We start from the raw sequence: 22,105 nt of genomic DNA on the forward strand, positions 1-22,105 counted from the left end.
AGATACAGAAGATCAAAGATTGTGAAGAACACACTTAATTGAATAAAATAAAAGGTGTTGCAAAGCACTACAAAAGTGGTTTTTAGCATGCGACATGCAAACTATATACTTGCACATAGCCATTGTAATACAAATTTTGGTCTTTGGAGACTGACCCGAATGTTTCAGCATCCTGTAATTTTAATGTTTTCCTATCTAACACAAAATGCCATTGACTTCTCCTGGCTTGTAAGTGGACAAATGGTGAGTGGATCCCAAGGTGCTGGGAAAAGAAGAGTGTCTAGAAAAAAACAGTTGCATATGGATGTCTTCCCCCTCACCCCCAGCTGTACAATTATATTTTGAGATGCAGGCCAGGTGTCTCCTGATCTGTATCTACTTACTTAACAAATCTTTTTCTGCACACTCTCAAAGTCAGTTTATGCAGGCACAGGATCACATTGCCACAACCATTTTCCCCCATGTCTGTGCACTCAGCAGCTTCCCTTCCATCAGCTCCAGTGATGATGACACTGTAAGCAAGTTGGAACAATTCTTTGAATGGGTAATTAATTAGCTATAAGTTTTTTCACGATGAGCTTTCTGATGCTCATTTTTCCCTTATCTGATGCTCTCAAATCCTACATAGGTATCAGAAAAGTGACAGTGGAGGGTGTATGAGGGGAAATCACTGCCCTTTCTGTAGTCTCAAAGTTACAAGTTATTTTTGTTAGTTACTGAAGCAATTTAGGAAAATTAAGTTTGCTGAGTCAAAGGAGACCTATCCTTAAGGAGCTGAGGGAAACTGGGTCATTCTTTCCTAATTCACAAATTATAGAAAGGATTTTCACACATGCTCTGAAAATTGTGGAAGTTCCAGCTGAAAAGTTGAAGATCAGAGTGTGAGAATAAAAGTTTTATATGAAGATGTTGAAATGGTACCATGTTGATATTAAGTACAAATAGGATACATTTGTTCCCTTAGCTTGATGAAATGTAAATGAAAATAAACCATGAGGTTAAAGCATAATACACAAAAATTCTTGCTGTCATTTTCTACTTCTACAAATCTACAAAACCAAATTATATTTTAGTTGTTTCCAGTTCTACATGTCACAAGCCTTGGTAGATAAAATGCCTAGAAGACTGTGATAGAATAGACTGTAACACATCTGGATTTGACCTGTTACTTTTTTTTTTCTTTCTTTCTTCCACTCTCCCTGCTGTCTTACTGGGAAAACATAATGTGTGCTGAATATGTACAATAAAAGCCGTATATAAAGGTTTATACAAAAATTAGATATACAAAAATTTTGCATCTAGTAATTCTTCAGTATCCAAAGAATCAGCCATTTAATTGGTATGAAGAAAAATATCTCCCTTTGCATTCTATTCCTGTTTTTAAATTGATTGGTAATCAGCAGTTATGAGGAAAACATAGAAATTATATTTCCAGTATGACATTAAAGATAAGCCATAACATTTTGTAGTCTTGATTTGTGAATGAAAATATAGTTTTCCTTTTTGTTAGTGCCAGGAAATGATGAAACTGTCCTGAAGTATTTTAGAATGCTTAATTGCAGAGAGCATTACAAAAACATGATTCTTGGTATAGGAATGCTCAGGTGTCCCTATTAAAATCCCTGACCTATCAATAAACATGTGCAGTGTGATTCACATGACAAACTATGGCCACTCATGCAAAGCTTCATGTTTAACTACCTGTGTGTGACCATGATTTGTCTTCAATAGAACTTACTTACCCACACCTCCCAGTTCTTTTTAGAAACATGAACTTTCCAATAAATACAAACTAATTGTTGTTCCAGGAATGGAATTTTCTTGCTGTTTGGTGTACCTTTTGATAGTCCATACAGGTGGGCCTTCTTAAGGCAGATATAGAAGTTGAGAGAAGACCATAATGTTCATTTTTAATCTTGCTGCTGTACACATTGCTATATCTAGAGAGAAATATCTGAGAATCTTAGAAATAAGGTGAATTGTGCATAGCACTTTAAAAAAATGCATGGATCTTGCATTTTTTACAAAAGGTTTTTCTGTAGTTGATGCTGGAGGTTGGAGAAGACTTGATGGGACTAAGTCATGGTAATTCCCTACTCTTGTTGCCAGTTTTCAGTGTGACATAGAGGAAGTCTTCACTTGTATACATTATTCAGAAAGTAAAAATAGCAGAACCTTCTTTCTTCTTAATATTATCGGCACACACTCTTGAATAGTTGTGCCATCTGGGATATGACAGCAATGGATGCTTACTAAAATGGGTACTGTTCTTTTAGCTGTAACTTGATACAGTGGTGATTCTGTGGTCAGGGAATTTTTGCATTAAATGTGTCCACTATCTCTTTAATTAATAAGTGAATAATTAATTATTTTCTTTACTGGTCTTACAGCTTTTGATGGTGCCATAGAAGTATGTAACTTGAAAAAAAGTTACTCAAATCTCTGTGCTACCTCTGTCCTGATTTTTAAAATGAGAACAAGACACTTCAGTGAGAAAAAGATACAAAAATAAACTAATCTCTGCAGATTGTTCCAGGTTTTTTTTCCCCTACGGTTGTAAAGAACTTTATGAACTAGATAGAAAGCTATCTGATCTGAATGTGCTTTTTGCTTCCACTACAGATCCTGGATTTTGGATTGGCAAGGCATACAGACAGTGAGATGACTGGCTATGTGGTTACAAGGTGGTACAGAGCCCCAGAGGTCATACTTAATTGGATGCATTATACTCAGACAGGTGGGTGTCTCATCCAAAGTATCTTAACAGAGCTAAAGCATTCACTGGATCAGGTGATATATAAACTAGACTTTGTTTCTGAAATGAACAAGAAATTGGAGGTAGAAATGACAATATAATTATGCAATATTTCCTTGTAGATAAATTGCAGGTAATCATGTGGTGGTGAGTGTGTTTTTTTTTTTTTATATATGTTTTCTGAGAGTAATAGAAAGTGCCAAGATGATTGGAAAAAAATTATTAAAATTATACAGACATGACAGTCTGGTCTTTCTTCTTGTGTTCCTGTAAAGGTGTGCTGATTTTTATTTGAACAGACAGGGAGAAATGGCAAATGGAGGGAACTCAAATAACACTATGGAAGTTTTTGAAAGTATTGAAAATTTACTTCCTATGTGCCTGTTACTAAGAAACTCATTCTGCATATTATGAGATTTTCTCCAGTTTGCTCATTAGAAAGTCTGGTAGTTTTACCTGTGCTGATCATCATACTTGGCAAGGCACACATTTATTTTGTAACAGACTATAAAGGTAATTTTTATACTTACTTAAAATATGTTTTTAACTAAACTTTATGCACATTTAAACAGACAAGTTAATGTGCCTCTTGGTCTTTTTTTCAGTTGACATCTGGTCTGTGGGCTGTATAATGGCTGAGATGATAACAGGGAGACCTCTGTTCAAGGGAAATGATCGTATCCTTCAGTGAATTTATGATACTGATGTAAGAAAATTATGAGAGGTTGTTATGTGATACAGTAAGCCTGTTCAAAAATGGATGAGTATAAATTGAAATTAATAGTAAAATTGCTTGCAGCTTTCTCATTAAATAGTTATTTCATATCTGTACCACTTTTGCACACCTGCCAATTAAAACTTGTATTACTGATTTTTTTCAGTAGAGGTGAACTTTGAATCTCATCTCAAATAATCAAGTAAAAGGCTCTGTGACAATAGAAAAGCCATATTTATTTTTTTCTTAGTGTGTGCAATGTGTTGATTGTTTAGATACTCTTAATAGTTTTGGACTGATTTTTGTCCAAACAATACAGGACAGGCCTGATAATATTAGAAAATTTTGCAAATTATTCAATTATTTGTTCCCAAATTATAGGATATTTTCTTTGCCTTTTCTAAGAGAAATGGAGAACTTCTGTCTTTTATAAATCTTCTGTTCAGTCATTGAATTAAGATTTTTACATTATTCTCCAACAGCGAAGAAATGCATTACTTTTGCAGGATGCTTAGTTTCCTAATAGTGAAAGAATTTGTTCCTTATTTCTGGTATTCAGATTTGGACCAACTCACAGAAATAATGAAAATAACAGGTACACCAACTCAAGATTTTGTTCAAAAATTGCACAGTCAAGATGTGAGTATTCTGATTTGTCAGTTGGTATTCCATGTCTTAATTTTCCTTTAAACCATGCTCAGTTCTTAGGCTGAGGTAATATGTCTTGACTACTGATATGGCCCCTGATGGTCCTTCTCTGCCTTGACATGATTTGCGCACCCGCAATAGCTACTGGAGATGGGGAGTGGAATGGCAGAAAATTATCAGAACATTATTTAAATATTTCAGGATTCCAGTGTGTACCATATAAACAGCTGAACTGATACATGGCAACTTTCATTGTAAAGGTACTAAAAGCATGAAGATATTCAGGAACCCCAGTTTGCAAAAGTCTCTTTCCTGTCCTTATGTCGATGTCCTTGTAGAATCCTGAGGCCCTTACTATAAAGAATCTAAATTTATTCATTAGAGCAACTGTTCCATTTAAATATAAAGGAATTACTGTATAAGGTTCACTTCTAGAGATTGCTGTAAAGGCACTATGATGTTCTTTCAAATAATTCATACATATTTTTTTGAATAAATACATTAAATGTGGAGCACTAATAATTAAAGCTGTGCATTTATAATTTCTAAATCATGGTTTTAAAGCTTGCTTAAAAAAATACTCCATTCAGGAAGAAGGTGAAAATTATCAGAAAAAAATGCATTTGTACAATGTGCTGTCAAAATATTGTTGAGAAAGGTATTAAGCATATACTCTCATTACAAAGGTGGCAAAGATCTAATTTAATATCCATGTTTCTTTTAAGGCAAAAAACTATATCAAAAGCCTCCCAAAAGTCCAGAAGAAAGATTTTGCATCCATCTTGAAGTATGCGAATCCTTTGGGTAAGGCTGTTTGTGTGGATGTGTGCAGCTTGTTCTTGTGTTTACATTGGAGGCAGCTGCATTATAATTCAGTCATGTGACAGGTGATGTGGTTCTTGGGCTAATCAGTCTCTTGCTTTCCATAATTCATAATTTTGATTGTATCAACTGAGGTTTAAACCCTGCAGGAATCAGTTGTTTCTTAGAAGCATCAAAAAAAAAATATTTTGTGTTTTGGGTTTCAATCTAGCACCTGCTTATTGGTTTTACTTGAGCAGTTTTCTCAAGAGCCCTAGCATATTAAGTATATGTAATAGAATTTTCTCTGTACTGTATTTGAACTACAATTCTGAAAGCCCAATCTGATCTGCAGTTGAAATATAAGAAAATGGAAAGCTGACATTTCAGTAATGGAATTAATACATCCTGAGAAACATCTGTGCATTCCTAAGAAACAATGGCTTGGATTCCATAGATATTAACAGCCAGAAGAGCCTACCAACTGTGCATAACTGGGACATAACCTGAGGCAGGCAGAGCTCTGAAATTACTCTCCTTAAGCATTATCAATTCCCAAATGATCTAAACACTAATACGCCAGTTTTATTAGAATATTAATTAGGATAATTGAATTTTCTCAATTTAAGTTAAAATTTTAGGTTCAGATACAGTATGAATAAATATGATTAATAAACAGCTCTTACCCTTACTGCATGATTAGCTGATGGGTAGCTACAGCAAGCTACACATTTCCATTTAGGTCTTAGGATGTCTTTTATTGTTTCTGTGGCCATCTGGCTGCTTCTTGTCTGGAATAGGAGTTTAAAGAGAGTATGCAACATGGCAAGCAGAAGTTGAAGTATCCTGTCCCACACTTCTTGGGGTGAAGCATCACTTCTCACACTGCCTCTGCTTCCTTTCAGCTGCTCCAAACCCAATAACATCCTTTCAGGATAGAAAAACTGAAAATAAATGAATCATTCATCATACCTGTTTACACTAGTCCACTTTGACAGTCTAGCTGACTGAAACCAGAATCCACAGGAGGGGAACATGCAGAATTTAATGGATTGTTTTGGCTGAGGTCAAAACCACATAGCAGATAAAGTTAGCTCTGAGATTCTGAGTATCAACAATTGACCTGTCTTAGTGAACTTCAGAGTCTACTTGGTTTGGATTCGGTGACACAGAGCACAGTTCGCATTCGCTGTTCATTCAGCTGCTCTCAGGGGGTGATGTACCTTGGAACCACAATGAGTGGCAGCGATTGAAGACACCTGGGAAAGCCCCAGGCACAGTGGTCCTGGAGCCAGAAGCTGGGAATTCATTAGCTGAGATGTTTTCTGTATTGCATACAGAAGCAAGGGAGCACCTCTGCATTGCATCAGGCTTTGTATACATCACAGCTTACTCACAACAGTCATGCAAAGAGGCCCCACTGGCTATAAATAGACACACAATGATTCTGTTCTATTACTCAGTGTATTTATTTGAAATACCTCCAGGGCAGCGTTACTGTGTACAGGTGGAATCAGGTGTGTGATTTGAATACACTGATGGTTTTCTGTGCAATAGCTGTAAACCTTTTGGAGAAGATGCTCGTGCTGGATGCAGAGAAGCGAGTCACAGCAGCTGAGGCTTTGATGCATCCTTACTTTGAACCAATTCATGATCCTGAGGAAGAAATTGAAGCTGAGAAATACGACGACACATTTGATAACATGGATCTTCCACTAGATGAGTGGAAGCGTGAGTTTAATTTTGTGATGTTTTCGGAATTAACCAGATTGTAAGGCCATGCAGAAATAAAAATGTTCCCCCTTACAAATTAATTCTGCTTTTGATCAAACAGATCAAATAGACAGCATTAAGAAAAACGCTACTGATAAGCCAGTGTTCCTCTTACCAAGTTCTTGTGGAAGGATCTCTAAAGGTTTCTTTTCTGCTTCTTTAGCGAGGCTGTCCTCCATTTCCTTAATGTTTCTGTCCTTCCATCTTCTGCAATGTAGAAAAGAAACCATTTCTGTAATTTGCCTTTCAGTGGATAGAGCAGGTGAAGAGATTGTTTGACTGTTGCCACTAGAGGACTGCAGTGGTTGCTGGCCTTAAGTTAGAGACTCTGAGGGAGAAAAAACTTATCTGTGTCATCAGAGATTTGAGTCTAATCTTGTTTTCATTTAAGGTCAGAGGTTTGTAGTTTGGCTTTTAAGTGAGGACCTAACTTTTAAATCTAATGTGTTCAGTAGCTCTTGCTGAGGATATTACCCATTATACTCAAAAGTTAGTGCTTGCATCCCTTTAAAAGCCCTTATACCATTTCAGTATTGGGCTACTTTTTCAAATCTGAAATGGTGAAAAGTCATCCTTGATTCCCTTACTTTTTGTACTCTTCCTCTCTTTTTGCCTGAAGAGGTCTCTCTCTTCCTGAGCTAGATCAGAGCCCAGCCATGCTGGGGTTGCACCTTGCTCATTCATGTTTGTGCAGCTCCTTTTCTGATTAGACCACAACAATGCTATGTCTATTCTGTTGTTTTGCAGGCATTACATATAAAGAGATACTGAACTTCAAGCCACCACAGACATTGGACTCAAAGGAGACAGCAGTGTAATTGTATGGCTCAGTATTTTCAGAACTCTGGAAGGAAGAAAAGTTGTAAATGTTTGTGAGACATTTCAGGTGTATAAAACATCTTATAAATAAGCTCTATGTAATCTGTTTCATCTGCACTATGAGAAAGCAATGTCCTTTACTCTGCATGTGGAAGTCGGTGCCTTTGGGCATAGCATTTCAAAAATACCCAGAAACTTATTTCTGCATATAAACTTCTTCCTTCTGCACAAAAGGACTCAGACTGCAATAACCTGGTGCCATCCTCAAAAGAGCAGGACTAATTCTTCAGCGTTGAGACCAGAAGAGTACAAGTTACCACCCCAGGCAAGCTGAGAACACAGTATGTCTGATGTGCTGTGACTGCTCTCCAAGGCCACTGAACCGTCTTGAATGCACAAAGTATTCATGTGACTTCATCTGGAATATTTCACTTTGCTGAGATGCCTGGGAACGCTCATCATCTGTTACCTCAGGGACTGCAGTAGGTAGCAGAGACACAGCCCAAGTGAGTGCCTGCATCCCCTGTCTGGTGTGAGTGGAAGAGAACCTCAGAAGTGTTGATGTCCTAGATTTTTTTCAAAGTAACCAGCATAGCAAGACAAGATTTCATAAACTTGCTAGGTGAACAGTCACTGGATATATAATCACTGTATAATATTTCCCTAAATACAGTGCATTTTCTTTGTATAGTTGACTAGGGATTAGAGATTTACAGGGAGAAATTATTGATATTTTCTAAAATTTTGTAAGCTCTCCAGCATCTTAGTTTTTGAAATTATCTCAGACAATCAGCAGTGCTAATTTTAAAAATAAAGCTGCATGTGGGTCACTTTATAGAAAATGAAATGAGGACCAAAATGATACACTGCAGCTCTTCGTTGGGAATACCTGCAGCAAGCTGGTTTTTTCACAGTGTACAAAGCTGTTACCAGGTGAAGAATAATAATTATTCCCTTTTTTTAACATTTGAACTCATCTTACTTGGAAAAACATTCAGACATTTTGTTGAGAGGTACGTTAGCAGAAGGAGTCACCTTCCTGATGGGATAGATTGGTTAGATGCTTCCTGAGTTCCTCTTACTGTCCTGTTACTGTATTTTCCTAGGTGCTTTGTTTGTAAGGGAATCTGAGAGACAGGAAAAAGAATTAGCAAACCTTTGTGAAGAATTTCTCTGTGAAATTGCTTGTCTTTTTTAAAGGTAGTATCTTCACAGTTGACTGTTTGGATGTGGGTTATTCCCAATGTAATACACTGTGGTGTGTTACTACTGAGTGAAGTGAATGTGAAAGAAGGCATTTGATCTTAGCAGGTAGTAACTGGAAAAAAACAAGAAATTACTTGTTTTGTTTTGTTTTGTTTTGTTTTTTGCTTTAATATCCAATATAAACCATATGTTTAATAAAGGCACAGTTACTGTGTTTCTCTCAATGAATGTTTGAACTAAACACCTATAAATACTGGCATTTGTTTAAAAATTGTTTGTGATGAGAGTTGGTTAGCTGAGGTGGGCACCTAAAGAGACTAAATAGTAACAGAAACCTTAAATTCATGTGTTTGACAAGTCATTAAAAGCTAGAGTTTCAGGAATGCACAAAAAAAAAAGCATAGAGAATGTATATTGAATCAAAATATTCTTCCAAACTACAGGTTTCTCACAGAGTAAGGCATACTTAAGAGTCATACGCCATTTTGCATTCTGGACTTTCTGCTTGGTCTACACTTCTGTGTTAAATAGAAACTTTATATTTTACAGAATAGATGTTTTCTCTTAGGATCTTGTTCTTTTGTCTTCTTAAAAGTCATAGGAGAAAAGTGCCTCTTGGAATTAGTGGTGTTGATAGACCGAGTCAATGGGAAATGAAAAATGTCAAACACTTACTTGAAAATGCTGCCTCTATATTTTAAATGGATTTCAACGTCCTAAATTCTAGCAAATGCCTAAAGTCTGGAGATATGCAGAAGGCTCAAATGTTAGTCAGACTAGGAGGGAACAATTTTAATTGAAAAACTGTTTTGCATTTTCTTCCTAAAGGCTAACGCTTCAGCAGGCATTTCCAAAGTCAAGCCCTAAAATCCTCCACTGGCTGAGGTGAACTTTTCCCTTTCTTAATTTTAACTTAGCATCGGGGAAGCAGCCAGCACACATGAGAAAGACATAAAAAGATAGTGTTAGCTTTTCTTGGTAGTAGAGAGTTACTCTTAAAGTAACTGAAGACCTTGATGCATATATCAGCAAAAACAGAAGTACTGCTGTGCTGTCAGCAAATGGCAAAGGCAGCATCAAGTTGGTCAAGTTTCTGTGAAGAGATTGAATTCTGCAGAAATGGCTCCAAGAGGCAATAGAGATCATTAAAAGAACTGTGAGGTGAAAGCAGAAATACTTTGCAGCGGAAGCAGCTGCTACTTCAAAGGGAGAGACAACAGTTCCTAAGTTTTTATTTGCTATTCTTAGTGGTGCTAAGCAACTCAGGTATAAGAACACAATTTCTGTTTGCCTTAAAAGAAAAATGTAAATACATTCGGCATGTATATGAAATGTGTTGTGACAAATAAAGATTATGAGTTTGTTTTTTGCACAATAATGGTCTTATTTTCCCCAGATGTATAATCAGTACTGAAAATATTATTTTTGGTAAAGGGATCTGTATGAAATTAGTATTGTAGGTACATTTAATGTAATATTAGCTGCTGATACAGTTTCTTTTGGAAGCTAGTCAGATGCTAATCTTTCTTCCATTTTCTGAACCCAGAGTTGCCACAGAGCTGATCTGACTGTACTACTGCACCAAATTATTTCTTAACAGCTTCCTGGATTTTACCAGACATCTCTTGCTTTGTTCTGAAGGACAGGATTTTGATTCTTAAATGCAGTTGCATTTCTCAGCCTGATTTTAAAAGCCAAAGTCAGACTGATGGTCATCAAGCATATATATCTTTGAGTTGGACAGGGAAGTTTGAGTTAACAGAATTCCAATAAAGATGTATGGGGCTCACATGCTCCCTGACTATTTTAGAGCAAGATTGTCCATTTAAGTATTAGTCTTTGTTGCACTGAAGACTCACCAAATGTCGCTTTTTGATAATGTGTTATTGTGGGCCAGATGTGGTTCACAACTTCCTTTCTTGATTGTCTTTTTTTTTTTTTTAAATAGGATATCACTGAGGTGCATGCTAATGTGTCCTGCAAAATGTGCTCAGAAGATGCACTTTGTTCTGGATTGGGAATTACTGGGCATATGAGCTGGGTGGGATTCTTTGAGTTTCCTACTTTCTGATCTGCTGTTCAGAAGTGAATACCAGATGCTTCTGGTCTGTTACAACTGAGGTTCTCAAAGAATGAGGCATCTGTTAGATGCTGTCATTCACTGGATCTTGGTATAAAATAGCCATGTATTTTGATGGTCCCTGCAGGGACCACAGAAAAGAATAGGGGCTCAAAACACCTGCTGTCTCTGCTGATTAATTCTCCATCTCCTGCATACACTGGTGGCAACTGGTTGTATAAGCCAAACTATACCAGAAGCAGTTTAATGCACAGCAGCACTTAAAATCTCCTAAGTATTCATAAGAATTCAGAAGCCTGAGTTGGAGAAAGATCAAGGGCAGAGGACTTCCATCATACAGACACTTTGAAACTTCATGGAGCACTTAATGAGCAGCTCTTGTGCCCAGATCATTTGTAGCCTGTGGAGTAGAAATATCTGAAAACTGCATTTTCATCTAACAACCATCTGCAGCTCTGAGGCATGGGACTGATGTATGGTTTTTTAGCTACCAGGAACAGCATCCCACAAGGAGGTGAGTGGGGACAAGGAAAGTGTTTAAATGATTCATCATTTTTGTCTGCTGCTGTTTTACTCTGTAATGGGAGCTCCTTTATGCTTTGCCTTGTTACTTTTCTAGCCAGGAGTTTTCTAGTTTGTGGTCTGCTTCACGAGTAAGCAATGAGGTACATTTCCCAGCAAAGTTAGAGTGATCCAGGCATGCAGCTCTTACACCTTTCATTGAAGCATTTTGAATATGCTGTTATCTTTGAGAAGCAAAATAGACTGCCAGTGAAACAGATGAAATGCAAGGAATGGAATTGCTCAGGTCCTGTTTGAGAATGTTCTTGGTTTTACCACTCAGTGGGAGTACATGCTCCTGGGGAGCAGGTAAAGTCTCTTGCTGTGTTTGCTTGGTGCCAGCAGCTGTGAGGCTCCTGTTAGAGTGATACTTGTAATACCAACACCTAATCCACTTCACTCTGATACTAATGGGAAATTCACTATTACTGTAGCATTGTTATATCACAGCTGATAACAGTAAAATTGTACTGCCTGGAAAACCATGGGCATTTAGTCCACAGGGGCCTGGGCAACAGCAGGTTTTTTAGGCATTTTTGAAGTCCCATTTATACATGATAGTTCCTGCTGACAAGTAGCACACTTTGGCATGTGCCCAGACATTTTGCTGTTCCTATGTAACTCCTTACATTTTTGGGTTTGAGCCAAGTTGGTGGTTTTTTTTGTTTGTTTGTTTGTTTTTTTTTCATAAAAATAGTAGTGCTCTACTGCAAGGAGAAAAAATACAGCCAAGAAATGTAATCAGAAAAACATTCACTCAAGTCTTCTCTAAAGCAATAGATCCAGCAAAGTGCTGTGGGCATGGTTCTTTTACTAGCACTGACATGGCCAGAGAGCCAGCAGTGCCTGGAAAATTGTGCTCAGCCAAACTGATGGGTGCATATGGCTGTCATCTCTTGTCTGTTGTTCTCCAGCTGTAAAAGAGTAACAATGCAGCCTTTGTGTGGTGGTTGTTTGGGCAAGCCTGATGGTGAGCTCTGCTGTAAGGGTTATGAGAGAGTCTGCAGGAGGTCACCAAGCTTGGGCTGCTGAGACTGGGGGCCAGCTCAGAGCCACTGCAGCAAGGGTGGCCCCTTCCCCATAGTGACATTGGGGGGAGGCTCCCAGGCACTGGGGGAGCAAACCCTGATGGGGGGAGCTGCTTCCAGCAGAGGCTCTTGCCTTGGCCCTGCCTGAGTGCAGCTTCTGGCTGCCCTGCAGCCGTGTCCCTGGCCATGGGTCCCACCAAACCACTTCCACTTGCAGGCTGATGTCCTGGTCTGGCCTGTCCCCATCCCCAGGGAGGTGCCCCACACCCAGGGCTAGGGCTGTCCCCAGTTGCCCCTGCCATCTGCCCTGCCCTAGATGCAGTGGTTTACATTAAATTAGGGTCAAGGTGAAAAGATTTGTTGGCAGTGCTCTATAATAAATGGAATGAATAAATATTTCTGTGCTGTTAGCAAAGCTACTGTAAGTTGCTGTGAGTCTCCATTTGGACTAAGTATTATGACAACATCATTAATGAAATTTTTCATACATGATGCATTAGTGCAAAAGGTAATTATTAGATAGGAAAGAAAATTCATGCAAGAGAGCGCAGATTTCCTTTGAAGAAAGAAAATACAGTGCAGAAGATTTTTTTGAAGGCATTACTAATATTGTCAATAAACAATCAGACTCATCAGAACAGTAAAACCACAGCAGTGAGAATATTGTGAACACTGAGATCAAGTCCTGCCTGCTGGCAGAGTGGGAGGGCTAGGTCACCAGGCACACATATAAACTCTAGGTCTCATGTCACCTCACAGACTTCAAGCATGACTCATGCTTACCCATACGGGGTGAGCACTCTGGTAATGCTTTACATTCAGATTACTGAATTTTCCAGAACAGATGTGAAACTATGGCCATGCAAAAATGAGTGAATATTTGGAGACTCAATGAAACACGTGTGATTCTCTTAATGAGCAGCTCACTATAACTATAATTACTTTTTCTACTCAGTATTGCCATTCTAAGTCTTTAAAACAGAACATTAATTATGTTTCCTTAGGTTTCTCAATGGGTTTTATGGCCTCTTATGCTTTATGGATGGGTTAGCAGTTTTGATCACCTGGATTTGATATGATTAATGTTACAAACTTGCTGTGTGTCTTCCAGAAGTTTAACTAGTGTTTGGTATCATTAGAGTAATTTGAGACGTAAATTATTTATGTACAGGGAACATTCCCTTTATGCTGTAACCTCAGATCTTAGCAGTGGGGTAAGCATGACTTCCCATGAGAAAATGCTCAGGAAAGGCTGAAGAGCTGAGCTGAGCAAGCAGAGCGCATTGCTGTGTCCCACACACTGACTTGCCTTAATGTATCAAATTCATACCAGTGGATGCCTGAGGGCTGTTTAGGGTTAATAAAATCTTCTCTAATATGGTGTTGTGACATCATCAGCTGGTTCATACATCCTTTGTGATCAGCTAGGAATTTTAAAGAAGACTAAATCTCTCTCTTCTTGTTAGACCTTAGTAAACAAGGGCATGACAGTAGGGCTGCTTGTGAAGGGCCTCTACCACAAATGGTCCTTTTCTCTTAGAAAAGAGAAAAATGAAAACTTGGAAGTAGGCAAATTTTGAAGCACTAATTCCCCTTATTTTTCTGTGTTAGTTTTATCTACTCAAGCAGTATTCCAACCAAGAAAATCAAATACAGCTAATCCTCAAAGAAATAAGTAACCAAGTGAATGTCCTCACATGTGTGGCCATGGACCCAAGCAGACTTCTCCCACTGGAGTGTTGGGACAGAATTGCTGTGTAAAGACTTCAGTAAGCACAGGGACAGAAGTGGTTTGTTCCTTTAAAGATTAGCATATGCATCTGCAGCATCCCTTGCTGAAGCCAGGATATTAGGATGAGGTTGCTTTATTGAGCCAACTCTATGGCAGGGAAAGTACTTCCCATACTGAATGCTTTTTCAACATCATGGACCAAAACCAAACATTTTATAGAACGTTGTGAAAGATAATTCACCAAAAAGAGTGATGGAGTGATCTGTGTATGCTGGCCACCTTTGTCAATTTTGCTCACATAAAGGTCTGCCATAACACACTGACATCAATAGGATGGATTCTAACACTCAGCATAAGCAAAGCAAGCAGAATATTGCCTTCCAGGGTATAGTCATGGATTATGGAAACTGTCTTTGCCTTCCTTAGGTACAGAACCTGTCAGTAACTCCAGTACCTCTGTTTCATTTTGCTAGAATATCAGGGAGAAAAATGCTACTCAGCATGAAGAGAAACACATAGCATTTTCTGTGGATGTTTCTAAAAGTAGTTTTCTCTCTCACCAAACAATTCAAAGGTCTCCTGTCCCAATACATTTAACATTAGTAATGCTGTAGTAGAGATGTAGATGTAACAAGGCTTATGGGGAGTGGCAATAGCTGTTATCACCTTTATCAGACAGATGTAAGAGCAAAGGAAGAAAGCAGAGGAAGCTGTCGGGCAAGCATGCACCTTTTATGGTGGGAAACTAGAGCTGCAATCACAAATCCTTTTTCTCTGGATGCTCCACTCTAATTTCAAAATACCTTCCCCTCTAAAGTATTTGCTCCTCTATGGTTTCCATAATGAAAGGAGCCTCCTGTGGAGAGAGTTATCAATCTTTGATCACTGCAACCAGCATGAAACCTTTAATGCTATTTAGAGAATGAAAATGGATCTTAAGACTAAAAAAACCATCAGCCTCTGTCTAACTGTCAATTTAATTATTTCTCTGGTTGTGCCTCCCTGAGTTTCATGTACTAATTAGAAGTAAACCATAGTTTTAGAGATCATTTAGGTACTGTTTGATTTTGAGCTATTTCTGAACTATTGCTCTACGTTTTTTCTTATTTACTCAGCTCTTCTTGTTGTGTAGCTATTTAGGATGGATTCACCCATTTCACTTCCCAGTAGCTCCAGTGGAAGAAAATGGTTGCCCTGCAATGAAGGTAAAGGGCTGTGAAGACCAAGGGATATAACATGTCACAGGCAGGCCCCACACTCTGCACCCAGATTAGCAAATGGGCGCTGAAGTCTGAAGTCTTGGACCCTCTAATCCTGGTCTGCTGGCTCAGGGGCTCTGCCCAGGTATTGAAATCCAAATAGAGTTTAATCATTAGGGTGGAGACTCCTTTATCAGTGAATTTATCTTTGAGATAGGGTAATAGAAACCAAATGTCTTTGATGTCAACAGAGGCAACATAAGCCATCACAGAGAAAAAGAAGGAGTCTGCCAGCTGCCCCAAGGCTCAGAGAAAGAGAAGATATTTTTTCTTCCCTAGCTTTTTGTATAACATATAGCATCTATGCTTTCTCTTTAAAGACTGATTTGTGGTTTGTTTGGTTTTTGTTTTTTGGGTTCTTTCAAATTGAATTATCCTCGTGTCTGCAGAGAACTTAAAGACTTTCATGAATACCGATGAGGCTGTCCCACAAAACAGAGGGGAGGGGATGAAGTGGTTGATTCTCTAACTCTCAGGCTTGCTGTGGGAATGGTTGTGGCAATATGAATTGTCTTTATAGGAACAGTTGCTGAGGTTTTACAGATTTTGCAGGCCCAACATCAGTGTTACAGGAAGGCACTGTGCATTCACCATTAAAGTGCATATAAAAAGATTTAATAATAATACAAGATGCAGAATCCACTTACTTTTACAAAACTGTTCTAGATGTTTTCTCAGACAGACAAAAAGACTTAGACAGTATTTAAAGAGATACCATCCCTGCATGATAATAGAGAGAAAATCATAAAGGTTCAAATCAAAAAGTAGTGTCCGTGAAGCCATTATCACATTTGAAATCTAGACCTGCCCATGATGATCCACCTAATGCCTGGTATGGACCTGCCAGTTGTCTGCCACAGTGCTGCCCTCCTGCTGTCTCTCAAATTCTTCACTCCTCACACAGGGGTGTGATTTGGCTAACATTTGTAGTCAAAACAGGTTACACATAAGGCCAGTTTCTTCATTCATTGAACCTTGAAAAATGTTTTGAGTTCCTTGATATATGAGGAGTACTGAAAAAAAGTAGATTAGTGGCAGCTGCAATTGTGTGTCTTTAGTCAGGATAGGAAGGTGCCTTAAAGGCTTCAAAAGACTCCCTTTTGAGGTCATCCTTGTCCAAAAGGTATGGGTAAGGTAATATCTAAAATACGGAGAGTGAAAAAAAATATTCACACTGTCAGTGAGTAATCCTTAGTCTTTGAGCACATAGTTCATGGTGCAGAACAGAAAAGAACTATTCCCATATAATATTTGTATAGCTGTCAGGTAAAAATTATATACCATACCCTGTGAATGGACACACTGATTTGTGAAGCAGTTACTCTTGTAATTTGTAATTGCCACAGTTAAAAATATATTTTCTCAGAATCCCAAGAAGTTTTTGAATATTGTCTATATACACATTAGAGTTCAGGACACAACTATTTGTTTTGAATAGAGTTTAGAGTTTAGTACACACCTCTGTACTTGAATTAAAGAGTTTGCAAATGTTGTTTTGTTAGAAAGCCCAGAGTAATAAATTTATTTCCAAAACTACACTAACATAGAAACCTAAAGCTAAGATTTAGCAAGAAAATATATTTTCTTTTTGAAATTTTAAAATTCCATTCTACAGTCTTAAAAATAATATGAATCCTGGTTTGGACAGAAATTTGTTAAAAAAAAAAAAAAAAAAAAAAAAAAAAAAAAAGAAAAAAGCTGTCAGGGTTCTAATGATCAGAAGCTCAAATTCATGTCCAGGGTGTTACTTCGACTATTTCTTGATAAGTCTTTGGTTTCACCAAGAACATTTGCCACAGGAACGTTTGCTTTGATTATTTAGATTTAAACACATATTCAGTGTCTGGAATGAGATTACATTATGCCATCAAGGTGTGCCAGAGAGTAGATTTACACTGGATATGAAGAAATATGTCTTCATGGAAAGAGTTACCAGGTGTTGCAACAGCCTGCCCAGGGAAGTGGTTGAGTTGTGTTCCCTGGGAGTATTCAAAAGACATGTAGATGTGACATTTAGGGATGTGGTGTAGTGGGACTTTGCAGTGTTAGGTTTATGGCTGGACTTGGTGGTCTTAAAGGTCCTTTCCAACCTAAATGATTTTATGAATCTATGAAAAATTTTATGAATTTACATTATTCAAGAAAAAAAAATATGCAAATGCCAGAGGGAATCTTGCTTAGAGAAGATTTGGCCATTATATCTAATTCAGGTGTTTGAAGCACAGCTGTGTATTTGTGAAATGTTACAGAAATTATTTAAATTTTGCTTATTCAACAAAGTATTTAGGCTGAAGTTTGCCTTTTAAACAGGGGCTTCAGGTCAGCTGCTTCCCATAGTGTTAAAGTGAATCAAGCCTGGCCTGCCAAGTGTTGTGAAGACGTCAGAAGCCAAGAGCATTTCCTGCGGGTGGCTGGGATACACAGAAAGTTAAATGCGAAATACTGCCAAGCGACTTAAAAGGGATGGGCTCCAGGCGTGCTGGAGTCAGCAGAGCTCTCTCCCGGGGTTTTACTTGTTTAACTGATAGAGCTATCTCCAGTGGCAGCTAGAAGCCAGACACGATTTTCAAGACTTAATGTGTTTTTGTCTTATCTCGATGATCACTAGTTGGCTACAGACCGCAGACAAAGAAAGAATCGGGGAGGGGGAATAGACAAGGTGACGATGTTTACTTTCTCAATGGACTACAAATAGTTGGTATGTAATGTTTACTTGTAGCCCAAACAGCTGTTGCCCTGTTTCCCTATGAAAGAGTTCGAGCCTACTTGTATTCCCTTATGTTCACGGAGGTTTAGAAACAATTCGGTGAGCTCTGTGTTTAACTCCACTTTTTATTTCATTTGGAGCTGTTTGTGACAGAAAATACATGACAGAGGACGCAGCTATGATAGAAATTTGATAGAGGGAAAACCAGCATCAGCCCAGTTGCCAAAAGACTGCAAAAGCTGCTTAGGTCTAAAAGAAAGGAGGAGCTTTTCTGTGTCAGAAATTGTGCCTGAAATACATGATACTCCATTTGTCAAATAGTCCTTCTTTCACAAAATTAAATCAGAGCAAAACGAAATTGAAATCCAGTAAAGCTGACTCAAGACTAAAAAGAAAGATATTAGTCAAAGCAGCAAACAAATACCAACCAAGGAATAAAAATACCCTAATACTTTTTTTTTTTTTTTTTTTTTTTTTTACCTGGGGGAGAACAGAGAAGAATGGCTATTACTACCAACTGTTTGTGGAAGGTGCTCATCTGGCACATGATCAATAGTGTAAAACCTTAAATTCAGATAGACTGTCTTTTGCTCCCACCTGAAAGCCTTTCTTTGGAATTTGCTTACCCCTGGAACAAAACTAACACTATTGCCATGGTTTTTACGCCTTAAAAACAAAAATCCACTTTTTAAACAACAACCGTGCCAGCATTTGTTTCCTGTTTTCAATCCACCTTGAAAGCAAAGAGCTTCACACAGCATTTAACCAATGCGGTGTTCACCATAGGCCCTGATGTGCAGAACCTGGGACATGGCCTAATGCAATTTTGTGAGTGTGCCACTAGAAGGTCAGTACTGGATTTCAGTTCTTTCTCTAAAATCACTTTACACAGATTGTCCTGCTGTGCATTGACAAAACATTGCTGGGCAGGACCTCCAGAAGCTGCATGGGTCCATGAACATGGTGATGTCAAAGCTCAGATTTGTATGCCTGTGTTAGCTGCTAGCTGGTTAGCAAGTCATCTCATCTTCCCCTTTCCTTTTTTTGGCCCTGACTGACTTGGCCTACTTAGAAAATGCTACTTACCCAGTTTTTGTATAGTATTCAACACCCTTGTGCTCTGAGTGATACTCCTGGGATCTGTGTGGGTATTTACATGCCCTCTCTCCATTCCTGTAGCATCTGAACACTTCATATTTGAACATGCTTAACTCCAGCATCACCCCATCATTGTTAACCAGGACAAGCTGTGTGTGCAGGAGGACAGTGCAGCAGGGTTAAAGCTTCCAGAAGATATGTGGCAGAGTCAAAAACTAAGTTTGGGTCATCCAAAGCATCTAATTTCTCTTTCACTATTAAAACAAACTTTCAGTTAATCAGCTGACAGTAGAAAGGGCAGTGCTGAGCATGCCAAAGCAGTGAGCCTGAAACAACTTCCATTACAGATTTATAAGGAAATATAGTATTTATGTCCTTTAAAAATTGAACCAATGCTAAAGCCATTGTGACAAATAAATTAATGAGGCCTTTTCAAAGGCATTCAAAGGCATCCATGACTCTGTCTCTGCTGTTTTACAGATACCACATGTGGCCTAATTACTTTTTTAATAAAGCAAAGGAAATGTTATGAAGTAAATCCTGCACTGCAGACTAAAGATGTTAGTTCAGCAAAGCTTTCATCAGAACAAGGACCACCTCTCCGCTGCCTTCTTGCTTTGATCTTTGTCTGGGAGCCTTGCATCTCTGCAATTGACTCCAGTTAAAAATTACTCCAGCCAAATATTGCAACAAATGTTTAGATTAAAACCAAAAATCCCTACATCTGCAAATTTTCTCTCAACCCCCTGCTTTCTTTGAAGAAAATTTCAATCCTGTTTCTTACTGGGCTCTGATGGGTGGCTCCTGGTTAATCTCTGTCTGTCTCCCTGGTAACAGTCAAAGGAGAGGACACAGAGGTGGGCAGGGAGGGAGCCTCCAGCCACTGTTCCTCTTATCAAGGTCCATCAGCAGGTGTCCCTTGCTCATATCCAGGAACAGTAAATACAGCCTGTGGCTAAGGGAACCACCACATGGCTTTCTTCAGAAGTCTCAAAGAGCAGTAGCTGGACTCCAGATTTTGAGATCTCTAACTGTATGCAGGCACTGCAATTGCCATGATAATCCTTTTTTTCACTTTAGTCAGCCTTTGTTCAAGTACCCTCTACAGACATATATCACTACAAACAGAAATACTGAGCCACCAATTTTTGTGCAGTCTGAATGATTAGATAGTGTGGCAACAGTAAAACAATTTACTGTGTTCACAAAATCAATCTGTATGTATATTTGCTTGATGATTTTTCCCCACCACGAAATGAACAGCTGAGTGTTTGCAAAGAAAAGGAGAATTTATGGTACAGCAACATGGGTGCTGCAGGTTATGCTTCTGCCAACATCTGCTGACCTGTAGCACTCTCCAACCAATGGCAATCTATTCTGCATGCTCACTTTTAATAACTGTTCTGCAAGACTCCTGCTAAAATTAAAATTATGAAGGCTTCCTGTCAAACCAAGTTCAAGGGTAACATCTGCTCATGAAGAATGTCAAAATAATTGGGCCTGAACAAAAGCACTGTCCCTTACTTAAAAGTGACCCGGGAGTGGAAAGGATATCAAATTGGTAAATTCCTTAATAAATTATGACACTGAAAATAGCACAGGGTAAGAAATTTCACCCATTTGAACCAAGTCACTTCCAGAAGAGAATCAGAAGCTCCCATAAATGATTATCTTTCCTGACAGAAGATGGCTATCAAAAATTACTGAATTATGGATAATGATCTCGCTTCAGAACCACCCTTGGACCCAGTACAGTCATGGGCATCCAGCAAAAGCATTTAGGCATATTTTTCTCTTGAAACTGGTGACAATTCTTCAGCCCTTGAGTCTACCAAAAGTCAGCTCTCCAAAAGCAAAGCATCAAAAGATAGTTGGATGCCTCTTAAGAGGCTAAAAGAAACTTTAAAGCACAGCTCTACAGTGGCTCATAAATGACCTCCTCCCTGGGAAGCCTAGCAGGAAACTGACTCAGAGATACACAATTATTTATTTCTAAGATCGGTCCTGTGGAGACTAAGTTTGTCAGGATAGTTATGTTAGATGATCTTTGTCTCAAGCTCTCGTTATGCTTGCTTCTGTTCTGTCCATCACTCGTGATTCAGGGGACCTCTCAAATCAGCACCCAAGGTTTTGGGTACAGCCAGAGCTCAGCCCAGCACAACTGAGGCATGGGCTAGTTTAAGGCTCCTGGAAGGGCACAGCCACCCTCCTCCTGCAGAGCAGCACCAAGGGCACAGCTAGAGACTCAGCAACCCCTCCTTAGCTGGAGTAACAATGCCGAGTCAAGTTTTAAGATGAATCAAGTTTTCTTTTAGGTTGTGAGATAGTCACTGAGAAAAACAGAGAGAAAAACATCTAAATAATTGAGAGACCAAATACTCTTTCTTACTCTATGTTTTATACCATTTAGAAATCTCCATGAAATACCATGCTCCACATGCAAGAGAAAGGCTTCTTTCACCAGAGATATTGCCACCTCCTTTCAGATAGCAATCAGATGAGAGAAGTATTACAGAAGAATATCACTGGAGACAGAGAAGAATTTGATTAATTTCATAAAATTACAAGACAAAGGGCTGTGCAGTCGGCTCAGCCTGGACCTGCCTCTTCTTGAGTTAAGCAACTTTGTGAAATCGTTTCGCTGCAAAATGGTAGCAAGAGCAGCTGTGTGAAAGTGTGGCCTGCAGACATACCTGCATAGATTTAGCAAGGATGGGACTTTTACTGCAGCCTCTAACTTCCGAAGAAATGCATGGAGCACCTGTCAAAGGGAAGCTATTATCAGGCCTAAGTCAGCCTGGTTAGGTATCCAGTTCCTCTGCTTTGAGGTGAGGTAAGGGATACAGAGGAGCCACATTTGCTGGGAAAAAAACACCATTCTGGCAACAAAGCATGAGAAGAAAAACTGAAGAATTGTTTTAAA

General features: G+C 38.7%; 1 protein-coding gene across 10 annotated transcripts in view; it reads left to right on the forward strand.

The window, feature by feature from the left end:
* MAPK12 (mitogen-activated protein kinase 12) overlaps nucleotides 1-22,082 on the forward strand; it is a 45,417-nt gene extending 23,335 nt beyond the window's left edge. For 3 of the 10 annotated variants that reach the window (XM_053977169.1, XM_053977159.1, XM_053977160.1), the window contains 6 exons: nucleotides 2,623-2,737; nucleotides 3,361-3,432; nucleotides 4,030-4,109; nucleotides 4,844-4,922; nucleotides 6,477-6,650; nucleotides 7,440-7,602. In XM_053977169.1, the coding sequence (XP_053833144.1) occupies nucleotides 2,623-2,737; nucleotides 3,361-3,432; nucleotides 4,030-4,109; nucleotides 4,844-4,922; nucleotides 6,477-6,650; nucleotides 7,440-7,510 (591 nt within the window). In that variant the 3' untranslated portion in view covers nucleotides 7,511-7,602. The other 7 variants (XM_053977161.1, XM_053977164.1, XM_053977163.1 and 4 more) reach the window with 7 other exon arrangements.
* The last annotated feature ends 23 nt before the right edge of the window (nucleotides 22,083-22,105 follow it).

The sequence above is a fragment of the Vidua macroura genome, chromosome 5 (genome assembly GCF_024509145.1).
Source record: "Vidua macroura isolate BioBank_ID:100142 chromosome 5, ASM2450914v1, whole genome shotgun sequence".
NCBI lineage: Eukaryota > Metazoa > Chordata > Aves > Passeriformes > Viduidae > Vidua > Vidua macroura.